Source organism: Oncorhynchus gorbuscha, linkage group LG06 (assembly GCF_021184085.1).
Source record: "Oncorhynchus gorbuscha isolate QuinsamMale2020 ecotype Even-year linkage group LG06, OgorEven_v1.0, whole genome shotgun sequence".
Taxonomy (NCBI): Eukaryota; Metazoa; Chordata; class Actinopteri; order Salmoniformes; family Salmonidae; genus Oncorhynchus; species Oncorhynchus gorbuscha.
Window position 1 is genome coordinate 82,673,702 of NC_060178.1, and position 25,936 is coordinate 82,699,637.

Here is a 25,936-nt window from a genome sequence, read left to right on the forward strand (position 1 = left end):
TCCCTGCCGCTGAAAAACATCCCTGCAGCATGATGCAACCATGTCCTCCAGACATAACGATTGGCATTAAGGCCAAAGAGTTCAATCTTGGTTTCATCAGACTAGAGAATCTTCTTTCTCATGGTCTGAGAGTCTTTTAATGCCTTTTGGCAAACTCCAAGTGGGCTGTCATGTGCCTTTTACTGAGGAGTGGCTTCCATCTGGCCACTCTACTATAAATGCCTGATTGGTGGAGTGCTGCAGAGATGGTTGTCCTTCTGGAAGGTTCTCCCATCTCCACAGAGGAACTCCAGAGGTCTGTCAGAGTGTGGGACTTATATAGATAGGTGTGCGCCTTTCCAAATCAAGTCCAATCAATTTAAATGTACACGTGAACTCCAATCAAGTTGTGGAAACATCTCAAGGATGATCAATGGAAACAGGATGCACCTGAGCTCAATTTCGAGTCTCATAGCAAAGGGTCTGAATACTTAAAATCAAATCAAATCATATTTTGTTGGTCACATACTCCTTGTTAGCAGATGTTAATGCGAGTGTAGCGAAATGCTTGTGCTTCTAGTTCAGACCATGCAGTAATATCTAACAAGTAATCTAACAATTTCACAACAAAAAAGGAATGAAAAAGAATATATACATATAAATATATGGATGAGCGATGGCCGAATGGCATAGGCAAGATGCAGTAAATGGTATAGAGTAGAGGTCGAACGTTTATGATTTTTTTCAGCGCCGATACCGATACCGATTATTGGAGGACCAAAAAAAGCCTATACCATTAATCGAGCCTATTTTTAAAAATGTATTTGTAATAATGACCATTACAACAACACTGAATTAACACTTATGCAGCTAAATATGCAGGTTTAAAAATATATACGGTGGGGCAAAAAAAGTATTTAGTCAGCCACCAATTGTGCAAGTTCTCCCACTTAAAAAGATGAGAGAGGCCTGTAATTTTCATCATAGGTACACTTCAACTATGACAGACAAAAATATTTATTTATTTGCAAATTATGGTGGAAAATAAGTATTTGGTCAATAACAAAATGTTATCTCAATACTTTGTTATATACCCTTTGTTGGCAATGACAGAGGTAAAACGTTTTCTGTAAGGTTTTCACACACTGTTGCTGGTATTTTGGCCCATTGCTCCATGCAGATCTCCTCTAGAGCAGTGATGTTTTGGGGCTGTTGCTCGGCCACACGTACTTTCAACTCCCTCCAAAGACTTTCTATGGGGTTGAGATCTGGAGACTGGCTAGGCCACTCCAGGACCTTGAAATGCTTCTTACGAAGCCACTCCTTCGTTGCCCGGGCGGTGTGTTTGGGATCATTGTCATGCTGAAAGACCCAGCCACGTTTCATCTTCAATGCCCTTGCTGATGGAAGGAGGTTTACACAATACATGGCCCCAGTCATTCTTTCCTTTAAAAACAGCCCCAAAGCATGATGTTTCCACCTCCATGCTTCACAGTAGGTGGTATGTTGTTCTTTGGATGCAACTCAGCATTCTTTGTCCTCCAAACACGATGAGTTTTGACCAAAAAAGTTATATTTTGGTTTCATCTGACCATATGACATTCTCCCAATCCTCTTCTGGATCATCCAAATGCTCTCTAGCAAACTTCAGACGGGCCTGGACATGTACTGGCTTAAGCAGGGGGACACGTCTGGCACTGCAGGATTTGAGTCCCTGGCAGTGTAGTGTGCTACTGATGGTAGGCTTTGTTACTCTCTGCAGGTCATTCACTAGGTCACCCCGTGTGGTTCTGGGATTTTTGCTCACCGTTCTTGTGATCATTTTGACCCCACATGGTGAGATCTTGCGTGGAGCCCGAGATCGAGGGAGATTATCAGTGGTCTTGTATGTCTTCCATTTCCTAATAATGGCTCCCACAGTTGATTTCTTCAAACCAAGCTGCTTACCTGTTGCAGATTCAGTCTTCCCAGCCTGGTGCAGGTCTACAATTTTGTTTCTGGTGTCCTTTGACAGCTCTTTGGTCTTGTCCATAGTGGAGTTTGGAGTGTGACTGTTTGAGGTTGTGGACAGGTGTCTTTTATACTGATAACAAGTTCAAACAGGTGCCATTAATACAGGTAATGAGTGGAGGACAGAGGAGCCTCTTAAAGACGAAGTTACAGGTCTGTGAGAGCCAGAAATCTTGCTTGTTTGTAGGTGACCAAATACTTATTTTCCACCATAATTTGCAAATAAATTCACTACAAATCCTACAATGTGATTTTCTTGATTTTTTTTCTCATTTCGTTTGTCATAGTTGAAGTTTACCTATGATGAAAATTACAGGCCTCTCTCATCTTTTTAAGTGGGAGAACTTGCACAATTGTTGGCTGACTAAATACTTTTTTGCCCCACCGTACTTCTGTGTATTGATTTTAAGAAAGGATTTGGTGTTTATGGTTAGGTACAGTCGAGAAATGATTGTGCTTTTTTCGCAAATGCGCTTTTGTTAAATCATCCCCCAGCGCTGCATCAATTATATGCAATACAGGACTTGCTAGATAAACTAGTAATATCATCAACCATGTGTAGTTAACTAGTGATTATGATTGATTGTTTTTATAAGATAAGTTTAATGCTAGCTAGCAACTTACCTTGGCTTCTACTGCATTCGCATAACAGGCAGGCTCCTCGTGGAGTTTAATGAGAGGCAGGTGTTTAGAGCGTTGGACTAGTTAACCATAAGGTTGCAAGATTGAATCCCAGATCTGACAAGGAAAAAATCTGTCGTTCTGCCCCTGAACAAGGCAGTTAACCCACCGTTCCTAGGCCGTCATTGAAAATAAGTATGCGTTCTTAACTGACTTGCCTAGTTAAATAAAGGTGTAAGAAAATATATATATCGGCAAAATCGTCGTCCAAAAATACCGATTTCCAATTGTTATGAAAACCTGAAATCGGCCCTGATTAATCGGCCATTCCGATTAATCATTCGATCTCTAGTAAAGAGTACAGTATATACATATGAGATTAGTAAATGTAGGGCATGTAAACATTATATAAAGTGCCATTGTTTAAAGTGACTAGTGAAACATTTATTAAATCCAATTGTTTATTATTGAAATGGCTAGAGATTTGAGTCAGTATGTTGGCAGCAGCCACTCAACGTTAGTGATGGCTGTTTAACAGTCTGATGGCCTTGAGATAGAAACTTTCCACCTTCTCCACTACTGTCCTGTCGATGTGGATAGTGGGGTGCTCCCTCTGCTGTTTCCTTAAGTCCACGATCATCTCCTTTGTTTTGTTAAGGTTGAGGTTATTTTCCTGACACTACACTCCGAGGGCCCTCACCTCCTCCTCATCAAGTTGGAGGCGTACATGGCCACGCAGTCATGGGTGAACAGGGAGTACAGGAGAGGGCTGAGAATGCACCCTTGTGAGGCCCCAGTGTTGAGGATCAGCGGGGTGGAGATGTTGTTTCCTACCCTCACCATCTGGGGGCGTCCCATCAGAATGTCCAGGATCCAGTTGCACAAGGCGGGGTCGAGACCCACGATCTCGAGCTTAATGGCGAGTTTGGAGGTTACTATGGTGTTAAATGCTGAGCTGTAGTCGATAGTCGACATAATTCTTACATAGGTATTCCTCTTGTTCAGAGGGGTTAGAGCAGTGTGCAGAGTGATTGCGATTGTGTCGTCTGTGGACCTATTGGGGCGATAAGCAAATTGGAGTGGGTCTAGGGTGTCAGGTAGGATGGAGGTGATATGATCCTTGACTAGTCTCTCAAAGCACTTCATGATGACGGAAGTGAGTGCTATGGGGGCGATAGTCATTTAGCTTAGTTACCTTAGCTTTCTTGGGAACAGGAACAATGGTGGCCCTCTTGAAGCATGTGGTGTAAACAAAGTATTTCTGTTTTTTTATTATTTATAAATTAGCACAATTTATTTTTTTTTTTTTTTTCGCTTTAGCATTATGGGGTATTGTGTTTTAAAATATATGTATATTTTAGAATAAGACACTAACATAAGTCAATGGGTCTGAATACTTTCCTAAGGTGCTGTAGCTCTTTAAGGTATGCAGTGACTGACTTGAGAAGAGGAAAATTGATGATGTACAACCCAGTTTCGAAATTGCACTTTTTGCATTCTACTATTACAATTTTCAAGATTAGGTTGAGAGCCGGACTCCAAAATAAATATGTATATGTGTATATATATATATATACAGTGTGTGTGTGTGTGTGTGTGTGTGTGTGTGTGTGTGTGTGTGTGTGTGTGTGTGTGTGTGTGTGTGTGTGTGTGTGTGTGTGTGTGTGTGTGTGTGTGTGTGTGTGTGTGTGTGTGTGTGTGTGTGTGTGTGTGTGTGTGTGTGTGTGTGTGTGTGTGTGTGTAACCATGTAAAGAACAAGCTCTCACAACAAAATTATCTTTTTTCACCTCATAATGTTGTGATTCCAAGAGCCATGTTATAAATGACTAGCTAGTCAGTTGTCATTTATACCCTGATGAAGACAGCTTGTCTGTCGAGACGTTGATTATTAGGTTATTAAATTATTGCATCTGTGCTCCTAGAGTGTGTGGCTCTACTTTTCTTTTTCAAGTGTTCTACTCCACTAGCTAGCACCTCGCTTGCCCCCCTTTCGCCTCCAGATTAGCTGGTCAGTTTTTAAACATTGTGATCCTCATGCCTATTAAAAAATGGTGAATCATGAAATCCGAAACTCACATGATGTGTGTGATGTGAATTGTGTGATTTGATTTAGGGTCTCTGTGATTTGTTATGCCTAGCTGTGCTGTGTGGAGACCCTGGCACCCCAGCAGAGGGTTATGCTGAGGGGAAGCAGTTCACCTACAGGTCAGAGGTGACTTTCTTCTGCAGGGACCCCAACATCTTGGTCGGGTCCCCCAGGAGACTGTGTCAGGTTGATGGGAGCTGGAGTGGAATACAGCCCTCATGTATAGGTGGGTCGCCCATTCATACCATAATAATAATAATAGTACACATCTGCTGCCTTAATTGTGGTGTGTTGTTCCTATATTGTGTTGTGTTGTTGAGTGTTTCCTTCTCTTCTTCAGTGATGATGATGTTGGTAGGCAGTGAGCTAAACATTCCATTTGTCTTCAGATCCTGCATATAACACATGCAGAGACCCTGGAACTCCATCTTACGGGATACCAGTCACGTACCAAGGATTTGAGGTAAGGTCCTTACTTTAAGTGATGTGAAATTATGAGTAAACAGACATCTTTGTATTGACATTTGTGCTCAGATAATTAGCTAAAACAATCCAAAATAGTATTCTGGTCAGTCAAAGTAATTCCCAGGTTGTTGACCATTTATAGTAAATTGTCTTCTATTTTAGGTTGGAAGCAAAATCTCCTTCAAATGTCGTAAAAACTACCACATACTGGGATCTACGACAAGAACCTGTCTGGAACATTTGACGTGGAGTGGTGTGCAACCAGAATGTATCGGTAAGACTTTTTGAAAGATGTGTTTTTGTCCCAAGACATTGTCAAGAAAACTGAAGAAGTCATTTATTAATCCGGCAGGTATCATTTTTCTTAGCATTGACTTGTTAATGACTAGAGGGAGAGATACAGGCGGTATATAGGGGGGTATGACAGCCAAAAGGAGTAAGTATTGGTTTAACAAATGTAACCATTTGATTTATTGCATTCTATATCACTACTCTCCCCATGTCAGTGTCATGTTCTCTATCCCTCTTCTTAATAACTCTGCCCAGTATTATAGGTCTTGAGCTGTATATATGGATTAAAAGACAGATCAAAACGGAAAAGCCATTGAGGGTGATGTTCAAAAGGGAATGGACATTTGAGAAATGGCTGTGTGATTCATGGACGGAAGTAAAGTAGGGATTGCTGCCCTCAGCAAAAAATAGATAAAGTTGGCCAAGTTTAAGATGTTCGTATGTGAGTGGTAAATCAGTGTGCGATTTTGACAACATACCCCACAAAATCCTTCAGGCGTCTCCTCCACATAAAGTGGCTTCACTGTCAGAGGCTTGGGAGTAGGGAGGCTTAAGTTGATGACAGGAAGGTGTGAAGACTGAGCTCATATATTATGTTACAAATAGATAGCAACACTTAGGATTTGTTTAATCATTTCACTCCTGATAGGATTGCTTGATCTCTACATAACTCCATAGTACTGGTGTGGGTGTGGGGCTGCTGTATTCTGACCAGGTCAAGGGAATTTATTGTGAATTACCTTCCTTTCTTTCTTTTTTTGTAGCCCATACCTGCAGACAGCCCGAGACACCGTCTAACATTGACGTGAGGGCTATTGATCTACCAACTCTGGGCTATACTTTGATCTATACATGCCAATACGGATTCTTCCTGGATGGGGGATCAGAGCACAGGACATGTAAACCTGATGGAAAGTGGTCCGGAAAGCCACCTGTCTGCAAAGGTATAGTTTGGCACTGGAATATGCCTATTATTAAAATGTCACTATTTCCAGTGAGGAGGATACATTTTACTGTGGGCCATATATTTACATTATCAGTTCACCTGCATCTTGTATTTATCAATCATATTTCCCCCTATACATTGGTATTCAATCAAGTGGTTAATTTGCTTTGTTCTCTGTGCTGGCTGAGAATACCTAGATAATTGAATATACAAAATTTCTGCTATCATCACATCTGAATCACTTTGGTAAAATGTGGCCAAAACAACGTTGTGACTATTAGGCTACAAGCAGCAACTGACAGTGAGTAGGTCACATCCATAAATTTAATTGAATCAATTATTTATTCCGTCTTTCAGTTGGCCCAAAAATAAATGGTAAAAAAGGAGTGGAGTCAGATGTTCAGAAAAACAAGATTGGTGGTATGTTATTTTCTCTGAGTCATCTTCTCTTTTGGTATTTTGCGTCGTCATGATGATGTGGCAAGTGACAACTTGCTTCTTGAAAGTCCAATATCTTGAAAACTTGACTGCTGATATGCAAAACATTTTGGGACTGTATCAACAGTGGACTAATAAAAAAAATACAAATATAGTTTTTTTTATGGATTTTTCCTTTAATATGGATACTGCACATCTTGAGATTACTCTTAATGACGGATCTTATGTACAGACGGCCGATGGATGACGCAAAAGCTAAAATAATCTGGTTTAATTATTGTACCTTATCTTGATCTAGGCATACAGTATAACACAAGTCTTTCTTTCCTTCAGTTCCTGTAAATGTGTTTTCTTTAAACTTTGGCTGGACCGGGTTCTATGAGTACCTTGGGGCAAGAGAAGGTGCCACTATTACTGTAAATGGATTCAATGCAACAACCAGTAGAGTCAATGTCACACTTTTGGATCAGAGCAGAGTGCAGCTTAAACTCTCTGGTAAAGCACAACACACATGTTAACGCTGACATTATTTGATTTGGCAAATATTACAGTTGAAGTCAACATTACAACAGTAAACACCAACCGATAACCCAACTTCCATTGTTTTCAGGAACATACAAAAAGGAGGAGAATCATTTGCTACTGAAGGTTTACCAGATACGTGGTCCAACAGAGCATCATTTCAGTAAATTCAAGAATGACAACTGGGCAATGGATGGCTACGTGAGTCTTTTATTTTAATTCAATTATCATTATTTCCAATTACATTAGGGCCTTATTATGGACTCAAAACTAAAATATTGTGTCTCCCTTACTTTAAGCATGTTTTCTCCTTCCTCTCTTTTCTACTAATATGCTGTATACCTAGCTCATGAGATGCTAATGTCTGCAGACCATGTCCTTCATCAATATGCAGCTCTGGCATATGGTTTTGACTAGCATACCTAATACTAGCATACTTACAATTATTTAAATAAAAATGTGTCAGTTTTAAGATACCGTATTACTTTAGTGTAGCCCTCTTTTGAAATTTAATCTTCATTTATACAACAGGCAGAGATGTAAAAATACTTGAAAGTACAACTTAAGTCATTTTTTGGGGTATTGTACTTTACTATTTATATTTTTGACAATGTTCTTCTTTTACTTCACTACATTCCTGAAAAAAAGGATCAACTTTTTACTCCAAATGATCTCCAGCTGTCCCACAGTAATGAACGTGTTGGGAGTCGGGACGAGACAGACAGGCAGGCAGCGTTTCTCAGCCAGTTGAAATCATGAATCAGCTGGCATAATTTTTATGGATATATACAAAGGAATGTCAAACTAAACAAAGTGCAGCTAGTTTGCAGTCTTTCCAGCTTCAGTTTGAAGTCATTGTGTTCGCTGTGTTGTTGGCTAGCTCCTCTGAAAAACAGTGTCCAGGCGAGTGAACACATTTTTCTATGCCAGATGAAATCCCGCCTCATTAGGTCATTGTTATGGAGGTATCCAAATAATACTTTGTTGTTATTCTTACTGCACTTCTTGACGTGACTGTAAGTTAGCCGTAGTTGGCTAGCTAGTAAGCAAGAGATAAGAACATTGCCAGCCTGGGTGGCAATGGAACATTCAGAATGAATGGGTTGTGTCCATAGATTATTTTACCTTCTTTTAACTAGGCAAGTCAGTTAAGAACAAATTCTTATTTTCAATGACAGCCTAGGAACAGTGGGTTAACTGCCTGTTCAGGGGCAGAACGACAGATTTGTACCTTGTCAGCTCATGTATTTGAACTTGCAACCTTCCGGTTACTAGTCCAACGCTCTAACCACTAGGCTACCCTGCCGCCCCGATATAGGGATACAGAACAAAAAGTCTGAACAACCGGGTCACGTCTCTAGCAACTGAACCGATAGAACGAACGACAAGCCGGTTTAGGTAGAAACCCTAGATCTGTGTCGGGACTATATCTTGTGAAAGGATGAAATAGTATGAATACATTCATCAAAATATTTTTTAATGAAATATGTCAATCATTATTTGAATATGTAGGTAAACCGTTGTATATAAGGATATATTGGCAAGTTCCAATATATCCTCCAAACACCGGCTTCTCGGGCATCACTTAAGTGAACACTATAGAAGTAAGTAACTTCAAGGCGAGTGAGAATGATAAGCTCTATGAGAAACCAAAGGATTATGTGAGGTAAATGGGTAATAGTTCTCATTGTGTAATGGTTCTGCATTTCAACTCTTCCCTGATGTAATCAGTAAACAAATCAAATCCCCTCTCTCTTTTGTTGGTTTAGGTGACTGCAGAGTCTGACCAGAAAACCTTTGTTTACCAGGGTCATATCCACAGCAAGGACTTTGGCATATTTGTGCTAACAAGAGGAGGTACAGTCATTGTGTAGTCTCAGTAATACAACAACAACAAAAAACTACATGCATGGTTACATTTTACTGCTGATACATGATTGCTTTTACATAAGTTACTCCCGAAACCTTGACAAGAATGATTGTACTGTTATGTTTCTTTATTAGGTATCTTTACAACAGACCTGGACCCATCAAATCCTCCATACTATGGCACGAATAGCAGTTCAGTAGCAGTTGCCATACTAGTGCCATTCTTTGCCCTTATTCTTTCAGGGTTTGCATTTTACCTCTACAAACACAGGTAAGGAGTGCTGGCTGTTGGGAATCTGGTAACCTGCATTGGTGATGTTTGTCCATATATGCTTGGATGTTCAACATTGTTGTTTCTTTCTTATAAGTTATGGGAAACTCCTGTGCCAAATCACCAACGATGAGTGATCCCTAAAAGTTTCAGTTGATAAATCGTTACATAACAAATCCAAATGTTAGATGAGTGTGTGACAAAATGATTACAAGAAAGAGCAGTGGAGTTTTCCAAAGCTAATTGAACAAGCAAAAGAAAGAAAATGTGACAATATAAAATGGAAATTACCCAATACTAAAAGAACATAAAAAATTGGCAGGGTTCTTTCACAAGACACTGATGACAATGAGAGACCCAAAGATGTAATCAGGGCTGGCGGCAGGTAAGACATAAGAAACTAAATCACTATAAACAACAATTCCTACTTCCACATCGTCATTACTGTCTTTTACTCTTTTCATTTTGTGGAGAAAAAAATTATAATTTGAGGGAAAAACATCAACTTGCTGGGCTTAAATTAATATGTTGTCTTCTTTGATCTCATATTGTCATCTCTCTGTCAGCATATTTAAACCAGCTGAATGTTGTTCTATTTGTTTTTTGTAGACATTTGCCCAAAAGATTTCATGAGAATCCATGTTTTTTGACTGATAAAATTACCTGAGGAGAGTTTTGAAGTATTGTGTTTTAATGTATAATGAATACAGAATCATGCTTACTAAGTACCTTCATATTCACATAAGTGTCAGATTTCGAATACTGTCTTTTGACAATGTCATAATAACATAATATAGGATTAGTCTGTTTTGATAGTTATAATATTTTCTTCTTTCTTTACTGAATTTTGCATACCATACTGTACATGTTTAGCCACTAGGCTACATTACCACCCTCTCTACCTCATTCAAACTCCCACAGAGACTTTGGAAATGTGTTTTTTAATGTGCAGAGTTATTCTCCACATACTGTATGAAGATAGATCCCGCTTTAACAATGCCTTTATGGGGGATTAGCTTTAGGACTTTTTATATCCAAACAAAGTTCATGTAGAAGACACTAAGCCCTCCAGGCCAGTCTCTAAACCTGCATTTGTCTTACTTTTACTTAGTGAGATTTGTAAGGTAATGGAGGGAATATTAAGTAAAGGCTTACAAAGTAACTCCCGGATGGAATCAAGGTCTTCACATTGATTTTATATTGAAGCTTAAAACCAGGTCAGTAGGCTTTGAGTAGGACTCCTCAGTGTCATATTTCAAATAATAAGAGGTTATATAGTCTCCTAGGGTAAATGTGTATTCTAGATCAAAGGAGGGCTGAAACATAATTTCATTAGCTACGGGTCTCATTTATTCTTATTCGTTATAATTAAATATGCAGTTACAATAATTTACAGAGTTTCTTCAAGTGGGAAAGAGTTTTTGCTTCGTCTTTGCACTTTTTGCTGTACATTAACATCCCTTCATGATGCAAAGTCATATTTGTCTGAAAAGTAAACAACAATCATAGCTAGTAGACTTATTAAAATATTGTAAATGTATTAACACTTTTAATTGTTCTCCTTTCAGAACAAGACCAAAAGTACAATATAATGGCTACACAGGCCATGAAAACACAAATGGACAAGCGTCATTTGAAAACCCTTTGTATGACACAAACATGAAACCCACGGAGGCGAAAGCTGTAAGGTTTGATACAACTCTTAACACAGTCTGCACAGTAGTATAGCCCTTGTATCGCCAGCATTGGACTGGTTTTTATAGCGAGATGCAAATATTCCTTTGACTCATCACGTTATGATGATAAAAGACAAGTTTTAAATCAAGGACAGTTTTATATGGACTTAAACAACAACTATTGGTGTTCTATGGAGCAAGGACTATGTACATGGCCAGGACAGAAGATACTCTCTTGGATCAAGGAGTTCTGCCTTTCATTGCTCTTTGCAGGATGAATGTATTCATTCTCCTCTCTTTAAAAAAAAAAATCTGTATTTTTTTTCCCCAAAGGCCCTCCTTGGGGAAACACGGAAGTTTCTTGAAAAGCCACATAATTGTTGATAAAAAGTGTTTTCTTCAGTGAAGATGAACAACAAAGGAGGGAGCAACTTTGAACATGTTGCTGCTCATTCCTTGCCAGACTTCTCCAATAAAGGGAAATATGCTACAACTACAACTGTCTCGCATGAGATCTTGGCTATCTAATCTCTGGGTAGTTAGAGGAACTCTCTCAGCTGTTGTGTTGAAAAACTTTATCGCACAAATTTTGCACTAGTGTGTTATGAATGGGTATGAAATGAGTCAAAAGAGGAATTTTCAAACCAACTGAAAAAATTACGTACAGGGTTTTTGACCATTTGTAGATAAACATACAGTATATTTCCATATCCACAGGGAGCAAGTTGTCATGCTGCCATGCTACTGTTTATAAACAGAGAGGCTTATTTTATTTTCAATATTGGTTTTGCAAATACATTTATCGAACACTCTGCTTACTTTTTTACATATAATTTTAACTCTGGAGTCGCAAATACCATGCAGCTTATCAAGCATCATTCCACAAATCTCAATTAAGGAGCAACTGGTGTACATGCAAATGTGCAGCTATTGTGAGTCATTTGTCATTGTATTCACAGATCAATATTACTGCAGAGCAAACCGATCTGGCTCATCTGCTTTGAAAAACAACAATGCCCAATACCGTAGTATACTGTAAATTGCATCAGATAATTACAGTATGTATCATGCATGATAGTTTGTTTATATTGTCAATCATCAGTTTGCTGTTCATATTGTAGTTTATTTCACATTACCACAAGCATTTAACATTTGTAACCCTACAAAACAGTTTGCAGTCCTATCTTGTGGTCTTGCTGCAAATTTGCTTACATTTCAAATATACCTCGTTGCGCAGAAGGACATAATTTTTCTATTCTACAATACTGGAACTAATGAAATGTTTATTTTTCATAAATGCTGCACTTGCTTTAAATCACAGTTTTAATGCAGAAGTGTATTTTAATTTATATGTGCCATAAGATTACACCATGTTTTATTCTGACACACATGTCACTTAAGGCCAGATGGGGAATGAAGTTGGATGGCAATCCTTCTTTAGCAGAGGCATGAGCTGGTTGTTTAGAAGCTTGTCTTAATAATCTATTTTTCCCCCTTTTATGTTATGTCCATCCTATCCTTAAAGGTATTGAGTCAGGGATGATGACATGAACACTGACTTCATATTTACACTCCAAGAAACACTGCCTTATTAAATTCAAAAGCATGACAAAGCTGTCACAGTCACAAATGACTTGTTACAACACTAATGCTTGAGAGTGTAGGGCTACTTGAATGCATACAGTACACTGTGATTCCAAAGTCATAGATTAGCTTATTGTTTTTCCTAATAATTTTGGTTATGCATGTTTTCACAAATAATGTTAAAAATTAACAGTAGATGAACTACCTTTCAAAATCTGTTATCATATGCACTTGCTTTGAGATCAATGACAAAATGTGTAATATAATCTTGTGAGCTATCAGATTCCAGTTAATGTCTATTGTATTTGTGGCCATTGAAGCATTGCAGGATTCCCAGAGTGTGATCAATTGAATGTGTGTTCCTAAAATAAGAAGAATTTGCATTTCCTTCACTTTTTTATAAAGTGAACTATTTAGCATTTTACATTTCAAATTATGCCTGTTATTCATTGCACACCTACGTACTGTACAGCAGTGTTTTCAATCAATAGGGTTAAGACAAAAATTAATCAAATCATCCCTCATTCTTTGTCAACATTTTGTGATGTAAGACCCACTGCTTTTAATCCACATCTTGCCTTCCTTTTGGCTTGCTGCAATAATGTTTTTCTTTCATCATCTGTAAAATATATTCCCAAGAAAAGAGCTGTACAACTGCATTCAATTAAATATCATTCCATTTTACAACATCATGTTATCATGTGCTGCTGACTTTAAGTAGGTGCAAAAGAAAATGTTTTTGTACAGAAATATATTTTTTATTAAGAATTTGTAAAATTATTAAATATGCTGTGCTTTTTTGATTAATGTAGGTACAAAACTTGTTAAAATAAATGTTTTTACTATAAAAAATGTAAATTTATCGTCTGAGTATGAATATAAAATGTATATTATCTATGGTTGAAACCTTTCTTGCAAATGTTGATATATACAAGCTTTTATTTGAAAACATTGCTCGTATATATTTGTTTATACAAGAAAAAACAATCCTTAGAAAAAAATTGTATTACAGATTGTTCTATGACACAAGTTATATGACATATTTTGAAGACATGATTTCAGATTAAACATTTTTGATATAATTATCTATGGCCTCATCTGTATAGAACTTTTTTATTTTCGTTTTGTGTCATTACATATTTTAAAAAGACTACAGTGATATGTATACAACAAGAAAACAAAATCAGAATTTGTGTACTTAGGCCTGGACTCAATCCCATCGCACTTTGCCAGCAATGTACCTAAGCGTTGGCAGTGACTGCATTCGCAGTCAATACTGCATATGTCGGCCCAATCGGCTAATTAACATTAGATGGGGCATTTGTCGACAAAGCGGGATCGGATTGAATCCCTGCCTTACTCTATGACAATAGATTTACAATCCTGATGATAAGATTTAGATAATAGATACAGTATATACATTGCTATATCAATTTTGTATTTTGTTTCCCTAAGGTGGCCTTAATCACTTACTAAATATGTTCAAGACTTGCAACAGCCCATGCCTCGCCAACCTCCACTAATGGGGCATGCAAGCTGCCTATGTGCCTGTGGAGCACACCAGTCTGTCCAATCAAAAAACTCAGCTGAGGCCTACTCACCCTCAACACAGGAGGACCGAAAGCAAACACTTGACTTAGACTTTGCATTAGCTAAGTAAATAAATAGTAAAGCAGTGCTAAACCAATACATTGTCATCCACTACTGTATGCTGGCATGCTGTAGCCCAAACAAATTAATCAGTAGGGGCTCTTGTGTATCAACTAACCATCCCTTTATTAAACTGCAAAAAGATAATGAAACAACACACCAAATAACAAAGGTAATCTGAAACTGAAATGCTACAATGGTATTGAAACGGAAACTCGGTAGGTTTTACTGTATATTGCCTGTCCTGTTAGTAGTACTGTAGAGTGACATGACTGATCTAGTATAGCATAAACTTATTTTATAAACAAATCATTCCTCCCCTTTGCCCTCAGAACAGCCTCAATTTGTCGGGCGTGAGCTCTACAAGGTGTCGAAAGCATTCCACAGAGATGCTGGCCCATGTTGACTCCAATGCTTCCCACAGTTGTGTCAAGTTGGCTGGAGGTCCTTTGGGTAGTGGACCATTCTTGGTACACACAGGTAACTCGAGCGTGAAAAACCCAGCACCGTTGCAGTTCTTGACATACTCAAACTGCGCCTGGCACCTACTACCATACCCCGTTAAAAGGCACACATCTTTTGTCTTGCCCATTTAACCTCTGAATGGCACACATACACAATCAATGTCTTAATTGTCTCAAGGATTAAAAATCCTTCTTTAACCTTTCTCCTCCCCATCATCTACACTAATTGAAGTGTATTTAAGAAGTGACATCAATAAGGGATCACAGATTTCAGCTGGTCAGTCTGTCATTGAAAGAGTGTTCTTAATATTTTGTACACTCAATATATAATAGATTTAAGCAGAAACTGAGACATTACTCATATTAGCTCTTAGGGTTCTGAATGTAGGAGGCGAGCAACACATTTGTTCTCTGTGTGTTCTGTCATAAAAAACATGTTTTCCTATCAAGAGTTAAATAAAAACATACTATATTAAGACACCTATTAATTGCCAAATAAAGGAACATGGTTGACGACTTCATCTGAAATCATCCATAAATCCCCTTGTGACAGAGAATGGAAGCTTGTTGTGTACATCAGGGAGGGGCAATTCAATGCAATTTTACAAAAATAGTTTTAAAATAATTTCTAGCCTGTCTATCCACGGGTAACAGGGTTGGCGTGGTATTAATCGACCCACTCAGCTTTCCAACACAAAACACCAGAAAATGACCAAAAAGAGTAGAACCAGTTAACCTGCTTTTACAATATTATTTGACAGTTAGAAAGTAATAAGTACTTGAAAAGTAATAGTTTTGTAACGCTTACACAGGGAGTCAGGAAGCAGATGCAGTAGGTGAGTTTAATAATAAACATGAAGATAATCCAAACAGGACTTGTCACGGACGTCGTCATGGAAATGACCGGACCAAGGTGCAGCGTTGTGAGTGTACATTTTCCTTTATTTATGTAAATGTCGCCAACAAAACAAGAATCGACCGTGAAGCTTACTAGGGCTATAGTGCCACTAACAAAGATAACAACCCACAACTAAAGTGAAAAAACAGGCTGCCTAAGCATGATTCCCAATCAGAGACAACGATAGACAGCTGTCCCTGATTGAGAACCATACCAGGCCAAAACAGAAACAGAAAACATAGAAATAAAGAAACTAGAATGCCTGTCCTTGTCACACCCTGGCCTAACCAAAATTGAGAATAAAAGCCTCTCAATGGCCAGGGCGTGACAGGACTAGAGTACTGAACGTGAACAAAACTAATACTGCCTGAAGACTGAGGCTACTGAGGGCTAAATAAGGGGGGAGTAATCAGGGTGAGGATGAAGTCTAGGTGTGCGTAACGATGGGCAGCAGCTTTACACAATGATGGTTGCCAGGTGTGCGTAATGTGGATAGCCAGGACCTCTGGTTAAGACCGGTGACGTCGAACCCAGGAGTAGGCGTGACAAGTTTCACCATATTGAAACAAGAGTTCTGTCACCGACTTCTACCGAAGTCGTTGCCTCTCGTTGTTCGGGCGGTGCTCGGCGTTCGACGTCACCGGTCTTCTAGCCATCATTGATCCATTTTTCATTTTCCATTGGTTTTGTCTCATCTTCCCACACACCTGTTTTCCCATTCATTACCTGTTGTGTATTTAACCCTCTGTTTCCCCTCATGTCTTTGTCAGAGATTGTTTATTGTCAGTGTAGTGTTTTTTGTATAGGTGCGCGACGGGTCTTCGTACCCATATTTGTTTATATTAATTTTTCTATTTAGTGTTATGGAGCATGTTACTTGGACATTTATTTAAAGACTACATTTTACACTCCATTTGACTCTCCTGCGCCTGACTTCCCTGCCACCTATACACATATATCTGACAAGTTCAGTTCACGTAACAGGGTTGACCTTAAAATGAGGTATTTTTTTTAACTTAAAATGAATCACTAATCACATGTAATAAATACTAATCTTCAGAAATGACTTTCTCAAAGCAAAAAAAAACTAGGGCTTTACAATGATTGTGAAAACTTTGATAAATGTTGGGGTTAAGTGGGTTAAAGCTTCCTAGAAGTCACAGAGGTTGCACAGAGGGACATGTCAACATGTTGAATTTTGGCACTTTAGCAAATCTTATTCCCATGTGGTCTGTATTAAAGGGCACTTCATTTAATATAACAAGCTTTTAAAATGCTATATTTGTGCACAATTTCTGCTTAAAATATCAAAGGTATGCAAAAGGAACACATTTTGTGGAATTACCCATTAGACTAAACACTCATTCAAATATAATTATGTGCAAACAGAACGTGCCCTGTGAGTTGATTACAACATGTTTACACCATTAATCAGGCTTGATTTAATATTTTTGTGCTTAGCACAAATGCACACTATGGCTTACATCTGGCACCAAGGCAGTGAAAAGACCAGCACATATGCAAATGTTAAGGCAGTATTGCTGGGCAGGATCAAAGTTGATGAGCAGTTTTGCCACTACAGTCTGCAGATATAATAAGACAATAAGTAGTAATCTATAACATATTCTGAGGTGCGAGTCCTTTCAAAATACTTTACAACTAATAAACCTTCACTACTATACACTATTTGGGGTGTTTTTCCAGTTTCCCTACATAATTATGATTGATAATAACTGAACTATGCGCTATAGTTGTATTTTTTAGAGTTCAACCAATTACGTCATTGGTTGATTGAGCCTGCTGTCTGATCTAAAAATGAATAAAATCACGTTTAGTAGCAATTATTGTGTCCTTTTTTGTTTCGCCGATTGCACGATTACGCTAGCAGTGAGTGGATATGTTTGTCATTGTTCAATAGAGCCATTGGACTTGGCTGAACGGTGTTCCTATCTGCCATGATATTACAGGATATCTAGGTTAACTCATTTTCCCTGGCTTTGTAAAGACTACAGCATAATGGGAGCCCTACTTCCTTGTTCCCACCCTCAAAGACAGGCTTTTCAAAATGGGGACGGCACTGCTTTACAAGTTCACAGGAGCTATGCTACTGTGCACTGTATATCCGAGATTGCTAAATAATTCACTACAATGGCTGCTTCTGATGATTCCTCTTTCCAAGAAGAGCTGGAAGACAAATTTTGTGGATGTTCATTTACATAGGACCATACAGGCATGTTTATTTGAGTCGGAATGCACTGGGGAGGATTTGAGACAGCAATAAAAAATAATTGTGAAACCCGTAAGCAGCGGCGGCAGCCTAGACCAGCTGGACCAGGTCAAAGGAAGGCAAATGACAAACAAGTAAGTTGTTTTGCTGTCGGTAGCTAGCTAGCAATATAACCTCACTTTTTTACACAAGGCAGTATTTTCAGTACATTACAATTTGGTGATATATTCACCCATAACGGAGCTTGCTAAAAACAGTACAAGCCAAGCTAACCCAGTTTAGCTAGTTAGCTAACAGATCCATTATATAGCCTTGCTACTGTTATTTTCAAATGTCTTTTTACTGTTGTTTTATTTCTTTACTTACCTACACATAGGCACGCACACACACACACACACACACACACACACACATACAGTGCCTTGCGAAAGTATTCGGCCCCCTTTAACTTTGCGACCTTTTGCCACATTTCAGGCTTCAAACATAAAGATATAAAACTGTATATTTTTGTGAAGAATCAACAAGTGGGACACAATCATGAAGTGGAATTAAATTTATTGGATATTTCAAACTTTAACAAATCAAAAACTGAAAAATTGGACGTGCAAAATTATTCAGCCCCTTTACTTTCAGTGCAGCAAACTCTCTCCAGAAGTTCAGTGAGGATCTCTGAATGATCCAATGTTGACCTAAATGACTAATGAGGATAAATACAATCCACCTGTGTGTAATCAAGTCTCCGTATAAATGCAACTGCACTGTGATAGTCTCAGAGGTCCGTTAAAAGCGCAGAGAGCATCATGAAGAACAAGGAACACACCAGGCAGGTCCGAGATACTGTTGTGAAGAAGTTTAAAGCCGGATTTGGATACAAAAACATTTCCCAAGCTTTAAACATCCCAAGGAGCACTGTGCAAGCACTAATATTGAAATGGAAGGAGTATCAGACCACTGCAAATCTACCAAGAACTGGCCGTCCTTCTAAACTTTCAGCTCATACAAGGAGAAGACTGATAAGAGATGCAGCCAAGAGGCCCATGATCACTCTGGATGAACTGCAGAGATTTACAGCTGAGGTGGGAGACTCTGTCCATAGGACAACAATCAGTCATATATTGCACAAATCTGGCCTTTATGGAAGAGTGGCAAGAAGAAAGCCATTTCTTAAAGATATCCATAAAAAGTGTTGTTTAAAGTTTGCCACAAGCCACCTGGGAGACACACCAAACATGTGGAAGAAGGTGCTCTGGTCAGATGAAACCAAAATTGAACTTTTTGGCAACAATGCAAAACGTTATGTTTGGCATAAAAGCAACACCCTGAACACACCATCCCCACTGTCAAACATTGTGGTGGCAGCATCATGGTTTGGGCCTGCTTTTCTTCAGCAGGGACAGGGAAGATGGTTAAAATTGATGGGAAGATGGATGGAGCCAAATACAGGACCATTCTGGAAGAAAACCTGATGGAGTCTGCAAAAGACCTGAGACTGGGACGGAGATTTGTCTTCCAACATGACAATGATCCAAAACATAAAGCAAAATCTACAATGGAATGGTTAAAAAATAAACATATCCAGGTGTTAGAATGGCCAAGTCAAAGTCCAGACCTGAATCCAATCGAGAATCTGTGGAAAGAAAGAACTAAAAACTGCTGTTCACAAATGCTCTCCATCCAACCTCACTGAGCTCGAGCTGTTTTGCAAGGAGGAATGGGAAAAAATGTCAGTCTCTTGATGTGCAAAACTGATAGAGACATACCCCAGGCGACTTACAGCTGTTATCGCAGCAAAAGGTGGAGCTACAAAGTATTAACTTAAGGGGGCTGAATAATTTTGCACGCCCAATTTTTCATTTTTTGATTTGTTAAAAAAGTTTGAAATATCCAATAAATGTCGTTCCACTTCATGATTGTGTCCCACTTGTTGTTGATTCTTCACAAAAAATTACAGTTTTATATCTTTATGTTTGAAGCCTGAAATGTGGCAAAAGGTCGCAAAGTTCAAGGGGGCCGAATACTTTCGCAAGGCACTGTATAGATGTCCACATATTCAAGGTCGGAACCATCCAGGGTGGTGATACTGGTCAGGCGTGCGGGTGCAGGCAGCGAACACTTGAAAAGCATGAATTTGGTTTTACTAGCGTTTAAGAGCAGTTGGAGGCCATGGAAGAAGTGTTGTATGGCATTGAAGCTCGTTTGGAGGTTAGATAGCACAGTGTCCAAGGACGGGCCGGATGTATATAGAATGGTGTCGTCTGCGTAGAGGTGGATCAGGGAATCGCCCGCAGCAAGAGCAACATCATTGATATATACAGAGAAAAGAGTCGGCCCGAGGATTGAACCCTGAGGCACCCCCATAGAGACTGCCAGAGGACCGGACAGCATGCCCTCCGATTTGACACACTGAACTCTGTCTGCAAAGTAGTTGGTGAACCAAGCATGGCAGTCATCCGAAAAACCGCTTTCATCAAGGATCTCGCTGTACTTTGCTCTGTTCATCTTCCCTCAATCCTGACTAGTCTCCCAGTCCCTGCTGCTGAAAAACATCCCCACAGCATGACGCTTGACATTATGCAGACGAAACGCTTGGCATTCAGGCCAATCTTGGTTTCATCAGACCAGAGAATCTTGTTTGTCATGGTCTGAGAGTCCTTTCGGTGCCTTTTGGCAAACTCCAAGCAGGCTGTGATGTGCCTTTTACTGAGGAGTGGCTTCTGTCTGGCCACTCTACCATAAATGCCTGATTGGTGGAGTGCTGCAGAGATGGTTGTCCTTCTGGAAGGTTTCCTATCTTCACAGATGAACTCCGGAGCTCTGTCAGTGTGACAATGCGGGTTCTTGGTCACCACCCTCACCAAGGCCCAAATGGATGTTATGGGTGTCTTAGAGATTATAGCCTATACTCAATAGGCTCTAATTACTTACCCTTGAATGTGCACTCAGTGTTGTTGCTAACACTTGCCCTCAAAATAAAGTATACCATCTGGGGTAACTTGGTTAAGCTGGTAAAAACAGATCAGTGGGTCAGCATCAATGACTGTCATCTAATATAGGTGTCAACCCAGATGTGAAAAAATACATTATTTCAAAGCATAGTACATGTAATTTTTGCCTAAGTACAATGTAATCACTAGCTGTTACACAGGATTTAGCTTGTTAAAATGAAGTGTCTCATGAGGGGTAGTTATCTGTAATTAATGTGTACTTATACAGTACATTACCCATCTAGACAACCTGGAACTCATAATTAAAGCTTATAGAAGCACTATGTCAGTGGGAGACTAAACAAGTTTGTACACCACAGAGTACATGTAATGTCTGCATAAGTACAATGTAATTACTAGGTGTTACACAAGATTTAGCTAGATAAAAATAAGTATATCTTGTGGAGTACTTATTTGTAATTTGTGTGTATTTATACATTACCCATCCTGACATTCTGGCCCTCATTTTAAAGCTTCTGGAAGTTTCACTTAATTTCTGTACGCTATTGTAAAAGACATATAGCAACAACCATAAAAAAGGCAGGAAGAGGAAGATAATCTCTTAGGAACAGCTGATAACATTGCCATAGTCTTCCTGAGAGGACATTTGTAATGTAAAAACATTTGAATAGTTTACTTAAACAAACATTGTTATCCAAGGTATCATTTCACAATTTACATTTTTGGGAAAAAAAAATAATTTACTAATCTACGAAGGCACAAGTCTCTGCAAACTGCCATACATGTATCAACTGAAAAAGAAAAACAAACCATGTGGTGCAGACATTCTTCTTTAAGAATGGTTATCTGAGGTAGCATTTCACAAAAAAATAAGACAACAGAAGAAAATATTTTTCAATAATCTACTAAAGCACAAGTCTCACAGCAAACTGACATAAAAGTATAAACTGATCACATGGTGCAGACTTAAAACAGAATTAAAAGTGATTTTTCAGAGGGTTTTTCAATATTTTAGGCTGCATGATGTAGGAGATGCAAAAAACAATCAAACTGGAAAATTTCAAAACACCATGGTAGCCTAATTAACAGAACATGGTTAATCTACCAAAGTTTTGGAGTTATAGACCAAAGCTTTCCCCTTTGCCACGCCCTGGTCTTAGTATTCTGTGTTCTCTTTATTATTTTGGTTAGGCCAGGGTGTGACATGGGTGATTTATGTAGTTTGTTTTGTCTAGGGGTATTGTAGTTTATGGGATTGTGTTTAGTTAAGTAGTGTCACACCTTGGTCATTGTATTTTGTGTTTTTGTTATATGTTTGGGTAGGCCAGGGTGTGACATGGGTTTATATGTTGTGTTTCGTATTGGGGTTTGTAATATTTGGGATCGCGGCTGATTAGGGGTGTTGTTAGGCTTGGCTGCCTGAGGCGATTCTCAGGTGCTTATCGTTGTCTCTGATTGGGAACCGTATTTAGGCAGCCTGAGTTCGCTTTGTATTTCGTGGGTGTTTGTTCCTGTCTTTGTGTAGTAGTCACCAGATAGGCTGTAATACGTTTCACGTTCCGTTCTGTTGCTTTTGTATTTAGTATTTCAGTTATTTCATGTACCGCGATTCAGTTCATTAAAGTCATGAGTAACCAACACGCTGCATTTCGGTCCGACTCTCTTTCTTCAACAGACGAACGCCGTTACAAGTAGTCTAGGAAAGTCTATGGTTGCCTAGAGTGGTTCTCAATCAGGCAGGTGTTTATCGTTGTCTCTGATTGGGAACCATATTTAGGCAGCCATATTCTTTGGGTATTTCGTGGGTGATTGTTCCTGTCTCTGTGTTAGTTTGCACCAGATAGGCTCAGTCAATTTGGTTTTTCTTTTTTCCTTGTTTTGGAAGAGAAGAGAACGTGAGCCGGGTGCGCCATTCTTCTTGCGGAGATGGTGCAAAATCCATCAACACGGTCGGTCCCTGGGATTGGGCTGGCCAACACGATTTGGTTTGCTTGGAAGGAAAAGGAGTTGGAGCCTTTAGGACGGGAATCTTTTGGAAGGACAATCTTGATGGGGATTCTAAAGCTGACGGTGAAGGACGTGTTTTGCTTCCAAGGCAACTCATTGGAGGGAGCATACGACGTGGCACTAAATACAGAGGAGAAACATGATGATATCCTGAGAAGGGCAAGAGCAGTGGGAGGTGAGAGGCCGATGAGCCACTATGAAATAACAAGCCTGCCGAGGAACAACTTTAGGGTTGTAGCTGTCAACATTTACAACCCATACGTTAAGGACGAAGAGGTGAGGGCCTTTCTGGGGAGATACATGGATAACATCTCCTCAGCAAGGCACCTCAAAGACTCCCTTGGGTTTTGGAATGGGAGGAGAGGTGGTGGCTACCTCCATCCTCCTGCTATGTTCTCCCTAGGGGCTGACAGGGGGACGTTGTTTTATGCACGTCAGCCCCCATTTTGCAGGCGCTGTATGGCCTACGGCCACATCTTCGCCTCGTGCAGCACAAGAATATGCAGATTTCGTGGATCTGGGGCGCACGAGGCGAAGAATTGTGACAAGCCTAAGGCGTGCCACGGGTGTGGCTAAACCTGTTTGGTCAGGTTCTTCAAGCTTCATATTAAACACAATGTGTCTAGCGTCAGCACACCTGTGGCATGGGGGTGCCCGGCCCGTCAGAGGTCATACGCGTCTGCGGCTGGGGGGAGCAGGAGCGGGGGATGAGGGAAGAAGGGGAGGGGAAGGAATCACGCCTCATGATCAGAGTACAGGTCCAGAGGGGAAGGCCTCTGGGGTGGTATCTCTCCACTGCCGCCATCACCAAAGAAGAGAGTGAAGAGGAGGGTGTGATTGGCCGACAGTGAGAGAGAGGGGATGGCCAAGAGAGCGATGGGGGTGGGAGAAACCTCTGGATTGTTGCTGGTTTCCCCAGGCCCTCTACTTCTGTTGGGTGGGGACACACCTAACAAGACCCAGGACTGGGTACAAGAGGAGGTGGGGAGTTTTTTTGTTTGGGGGCCTCCCCAATTTTTTCCAAACCAGCTGCAACACTGGGGAGGGGGAGGATTGTGGGGGTAGACCCAGGGTGCAGGGCACCCCGGAGCCAAACACTATTCCTGCATCCTGGGTTGGCGAGATGGAGGAAGAGACGTCAGGAGTACGGATGGTGTTATCACCGGTAGATATGGAGCAGGGGAGCATCGGGTGAGTCTCCTGTTTTTGACTTTTTTCTATCTGGGTTTAGTATTTGAGTGTATTACATGTTTTATTTTATTCTTTCATGGGGTCTAATTTTACTTTTGTTAGTTTAAATGTAAGGGGTTTAAGGGATTTTGTTAAGAGGAGGGCGGTTTTTAGTTATTTGGAGGGTGTTGGGGTTTGATTTTTGTTTTTACAGGAGGTTCACCTGAGGGATGGAGGGGATGTTAGTAGGTTTAAGAGGGAGTGGGACAAGGAGGAGTCGGTTTGGGGTATTGGGGGGGTGCACTCATCGGGGGTAGGGATTTTGTGTGGGCACAGGGAGGTAAAAGTGGAGGGTTCTTTTGTGGTGATGCAGGGGAGGGTTATAGGGGTGGATGTCACGATAAGGGATTGTAAATTTAGATTAGTGATGGTGTATGGGCCACAGGTTGTGGCAGACAGGAGGGAGATGGTGGACTGTCTGGCGCCCCTGTGTGTCACAAATAGGAAATTAGTGATAGGGGGATTTTAATACAGATTTAGGAATAGGGGGGATAGCAGTGCAGGCACCATCACCGGGCTAATGGCTTGCCATGGTCTGGTTGATGGTGGCCTGCACACTACTCCGAAAATGGCCGGTCCTACATGGCGCAACTCCGGGGGGGTTGAGCGGAGGCTCGACTATATTTTTGTACCCCGGTCTTTGGGTAAGTTGCCTGGGCGGCTGTTGCCTGTTTTCTTTTCGGATCACGACAGGGTGCTCCTGCAGGTGGGGTTGCCAATCTGCCTCTTTAGTATGGGGAACCTGGAAATTAGATCGGGATGTGCTGGAGGAGCAGGCTTTTGTTGACAGGTTTTTTGGTTTCTTTTGGAGGCTTGAAGGCCTCCATGCGAGGTGGTGTTAGAGAGGTGTGAATTAGTTAAGGTGAGGATTAGGGCTTTTATAATAGGGTATTGCAAGAGGAAGAAAATGGAGGAGAGGAGGGAGGTGGATCGTATCCAAAGGTTAATTGAACTCGAGTACGAGGCAGGCAACCTCGGCGGGTCGTTTGACTGGGAGAGATCCGCAACCCTAAAGGCGCAGCTCAGGGAGTTGCAGGAGCGGAAGGCTCAAGCTTTCCTGGAGCATGCGCATAGTGGCTTTCTAGAACACAATGAGACTCGTTCTGCTATGTTCTTTAAGTTGGTTAGGGCAAGACAGAGTAGGAAGGTAATGCATGGCGTTAGGGAAGAAAATTGTAATATAGTTAGAGAACCAGAGGATATGGTCAGGGTGACAACTGATCATTTCCGAGGTTTAGTTAAGGAAAGGGAAACAGATGTAGAGCAGGGAAATGTGTTTTTAGAACACTTGTCCAGGCGGTTGCCGGAGGACATTAGAGAAGTGATGGAGGCCCAGATCTCACTATAAGAGGTTGAGAGCGCTCTTAGGAGGATGGGAAAAGGGAAGGTGCCTGGGATGGATGGGCTGCCGGCTGAGTTTTATCTCAAGTTTTGGGGTATACTTGGACCAGTGGTCCTCGAAGTCTTGAAGGCCATCCTTGAGACGGGGGATCCCGGGGGGATCAATGGCTGTTGGTGTGCTGTCACTTTTATATAAGAAGGGGGAAGTAACAGACCTTGTCAACTGGCGGCCGTTGACCATGCTGTGTGTAGATTACAAGCTACTTGCAAAGGTTTTAGCAGACCGGTTGCGCACAGCCCTTCCCTACGTCGGTCATGAGGATCAGACGTGCGGGGTAAAGGGCCGCTCTATTAGATGGAACCTACAGTTAATCAGGGACTCCATCGCTTGGGTTGAAGATAGAGGACTGCCCTT

At 40.4% G+C, this 25,936-nt stretch overlaps 1 protein-coding gene across 1 annotated transcript in view; it reads left to right on the forward strand.

Moving 5' to 3' along the window:
• Positions 1-13,838, forward strand: part of LOC124038747 (CUB and sushi domain-containing protein 1-like) — a 374,488-nt gene extending 360,650 nt beyond the window's left edge. The window contains 10 exon segments of the mRNA XM_046354821.1: positions 4,750-4,923; positions 5,087-5,160; positions 5,325-5,436; positions 6,218-6,397; positions 6,757-6,819; positions 7,171-7,332; positions 7,448-7,560; positions 9,129-9,216; positions 9,364-9,499; positions 11,068-13,838. Of these exon segments, the coding sequence (XP_046210777.1) occupies positions 4,750-4,923; positions 5,087-5,160; positions 5,325-5,436; positions 6,218-6,397; positions 6,757-6,819; positions 7,171-7,332; positions 7,448-7,560; positions 9,129-9,216; positions 9,364-9,499; positions 11,068-11,227 (1,262 nt within the window). The 3' untranslated portion in view covers positions 11,228-13,838.
• Positions 13,839-25,936: the final 12,098 nt, after the last annotated feature.